The 3,153-nt window shown below is 39.1% G+C and overlaps 1 protein-coding gene across 1 annotated transcript; it reads right to left on the bottom strand.

The window, feature by feature from the left end:
• Positions 1–510: 510 nt before the first annotated feature.
• LOC138637721 (trace amine-associated receptor 4-like) lies at positions 511–1,551 on the bottom strand. Its single transcript, XM_069726624.1, has one exon. It carries the CDS (start codon positions 1,549–1,551, stop codon positions 511–513), a length of 1,041 nt encoding a protein of 346 aa, XP_069582725.1.
• Between the last annotated feature and the right edge of the window lie 1,602 nt (positions 1,552–3,153).

The following is a 3,153-nucleotide window of genomic DNA, read 5'->3' on the forward strand; positions in this document are numbered from 1 at the left end:
TAAAATTGATGCTACTTGGCGTGTTTGAATCATGGCAGATCGGCCATCTCTAGAAATAACCCACCAAACCTAGAACAGATGCCACATAATCTAGGTTATTTACTTCAATTTTATTGGAGAGAATAGTAATAATGCATATCGTTGTTGTGTGAGATTTCACTGACGTTTCAGTAAGAGCTGTTGAGTTAGGGGATGGGGATTTTTGAGGGTAATGAAAATACTTGAGTAGAAAAAGTTGTCGTACTAAGACAGTTTTTGAAGTTTTGACATTCTGTGAAAACAAGAACTTTGATAAATTACAATGATTTGAGAAATAAGAAAATTGGCAAAGGGGACTGTAGTAGTGATTACAGGATGAGTAACAAAATCCAAAAGTCATCAACTTTTCCAAAGCGTCATAATTAAATTCTTATGGCTCATGCAGACATCCACGGATCATGGTCTGATCATGGACCGAAATGCACAGACTGGCCATTGGTCTCCTGACCAATGCATGACAGCTTCCTATTTCTAAGTGTTATTTAATATATTGTAAGAAGCAGATCCTAACTGTAATATTTTACCAGTGAGAATTAAAAGGAAAGATTTTTTAAACCAAGGATAAAATAAGCCATAAATAATAGGATTAAATGCAGAATTAAAATAACCAAGCCATAGGACAATATTGTATATATCATCAGATATTGAGAAATTGAGATAAGGATCAGCCACAGTAAGAGTAAAAAAGGGCAACCAGCAAAGAATGAAAACCCCCATCACCAAACTCAGTGTTCTAGCTGCTTTGTTTTCAACATTTAGAACAGGTTTCTTCTTACCGCTTTTTTTCTGATTTATAGATTTGGGAATATTGCTAATCAATTTGGCTTGTTTGTTTGCCACCAAGAAAATGTATATATAAATTCCAATCATGAGGGTCCCCGGAATAAAGAAACATAGGAATGAGGTGATTATAGCCCAGATTCTATTAAACACAAGGGAACAAGACCCCATACAAGGTACAAGTGTATCCTGCCCCTCCAATCCTTCAGTGTTTACATTTGATAAAACGAGGCCAAATGAATACAGACAGGGGACAGACCAGATAAGAAATACAAAAATCTCTATGACAGAATTAGTTATTTTCTTGCTGTAATGAAGAGGATGACATATTGCATAGTAACGGTCAACCGCAATGAAGAATAGATGAAAAATGGATGTAGTGCACAATGTCATGTCAATGCAGCTGTGCACTTTGCAAAACAGGTCACCATAATACCAGCATGCAGTTATGGACCTCACCATACTGTACGGCATAACTGTGAGCCCAAGCAGGAAATCTGCAGAGGCCAATGACAAAATGAGAAAGTTGGTTGGCGTGTGAAGCTGTCTGAAATGAGAAACCGAAATGATCACCATGAGGTTTCCCACAATTGTAACAATGATAGCGCCATGTATGACAGAATACAAGGATATATCAGTAAGCACAGGTCTGATAGTTCTAGGACAAGATGTATTCAGACCAGCGAAACATACTTCATTATTTTGTGAGTTATGGAAATCCAGTCTACTCATGATGGTATTTTATGATTGACTCAATAACATCTCTGTAACAAAAAAAAACAGGAGAAAATTATCAGCCATGATTTTTGAGCTTTAGTAATGGCAACTGTGTCATTTTACATTTACAGCATTTTAATTGGTTAATACTACTGAATTTTTGGCTTAAAAATGTGTCCATGCCATTTTTTTTTTTACTTAAAACATTCTCATTAAAGTTTTTATGCTCTTAATATATTGTTATCATTATATTATATAGCACTGTATACTTACAATTGCTGATTTTGCCCTTCTACCCAGTTTGAGGCAGTGACAGGTGTCATAGGTAGGGGTCGCTGTGTGTTCTCCCCAGGATGCACACAGAGGCATGTTGAGGCCACAGGGGTGCATTGCAGTCACAGGCATAGCTGTGATTGCAATTGTGTGTTCTCCCAAGGATGTGCATGGAGGCGTATGGAGCTCAAGAGAGTCCATTGCAGGCACAGGTGTAGCTGTGATTGCAATGCAGACTAAAAATAAGTGTTAGTCTTTGGCATGTTGGGTGGTTATAAATGGTATAGAGGGTGGTTATAAATGGTATAGTCTCTAACTGGGTCGCTGTGACCAGTGGGGTACCGCAGGGGTCAGTATTGGGACCTGTTCTCTTCAACATATTCATTAATGATCTGGTAGAAGGTTTACACAGTAAAATATCGATATTTGCAGATGATACAAAACTATGTAAAGCAGTTAATACAAGAGAAGATAGTATTCTGCTACAGATGGATCTGGATAAGTTGGAAACTTGGGCTGAAAGGTGGCAGATGAGGTTTAACAATGATAAATGTAAGGTTATACACATGGGAAGAAGGAATCAATGTCACCATTACACACTGAATGGGAAACCACTGGGTAAATCTGACAGGGAGAAGGACTTGGGGATCCTAGTTAATGATAAACTTACCTGGAGCAGCCAGTGCCAGGCAGCAGCTGCCAAGGCAAACAGGGTCATGGGGTGCATTAAAAGAGGTCTGGATACACATGATGAGAGCATTATACTGCCTCTGTACAAATCCCTAGTTAGACCGCACATGGAGTACTGTGTCCAGTTTTGGGCACCGGTGCTCAGGAAGGATATAATGGAACTAGAGAGAGTACAAAGGAGGGCAACAAAATTAATAAAGGGGATGGGAGAACTACAATACCCAGATAGATTAGCGAAATTAGGATTATTTAGTCTAGAAAAAAGACGACTGAGGGGCGATCTAATAACCATGTATAAGTATATAAGGGGACAATACAAATATCTCGCTGAGGATCTGTTTATACCAAGGAAGGTGACGGGCACAAGGGGGCATTCTTTGCGTCTGGAGGAGAGAAGGTTTTTCCACCAACATAGAAGAGGATTCTTTACTGTTAGGGCAGTGAGAATCTGGAATTGCTTGCCTGAGGAGGTGGTGATGGCGAACTCAGTCGAGGGGTTCAAGAGAGGCCTGGATGTCTTCCTGGAGCAGAACAATATTGTATCATACAATTAGGTTCTGTAGAAGGACGTAGATCTGGGGATTTATTATGATGGAATATAGGCTGAACTGGATGGACAAATGTCTTTTTTCGGCCTTACTAACTATGTTACTA

The sequence above is a fragment of the Ranitomeya imitator genome, chromosome 5 (genome assembly GCF_032444005.1).
Source record: "Ranitomeya imitator isolate aRanImi1 chromosome 5, aRanImi1.pri, whole genome shotgun sequence".
Taxonomy (NCBI): Eukaryota; Metazoa; Chordata; class Amphibia; order Anura; family Dendrobatidae; genus Ranitomeya; species Ranitomeya imitator.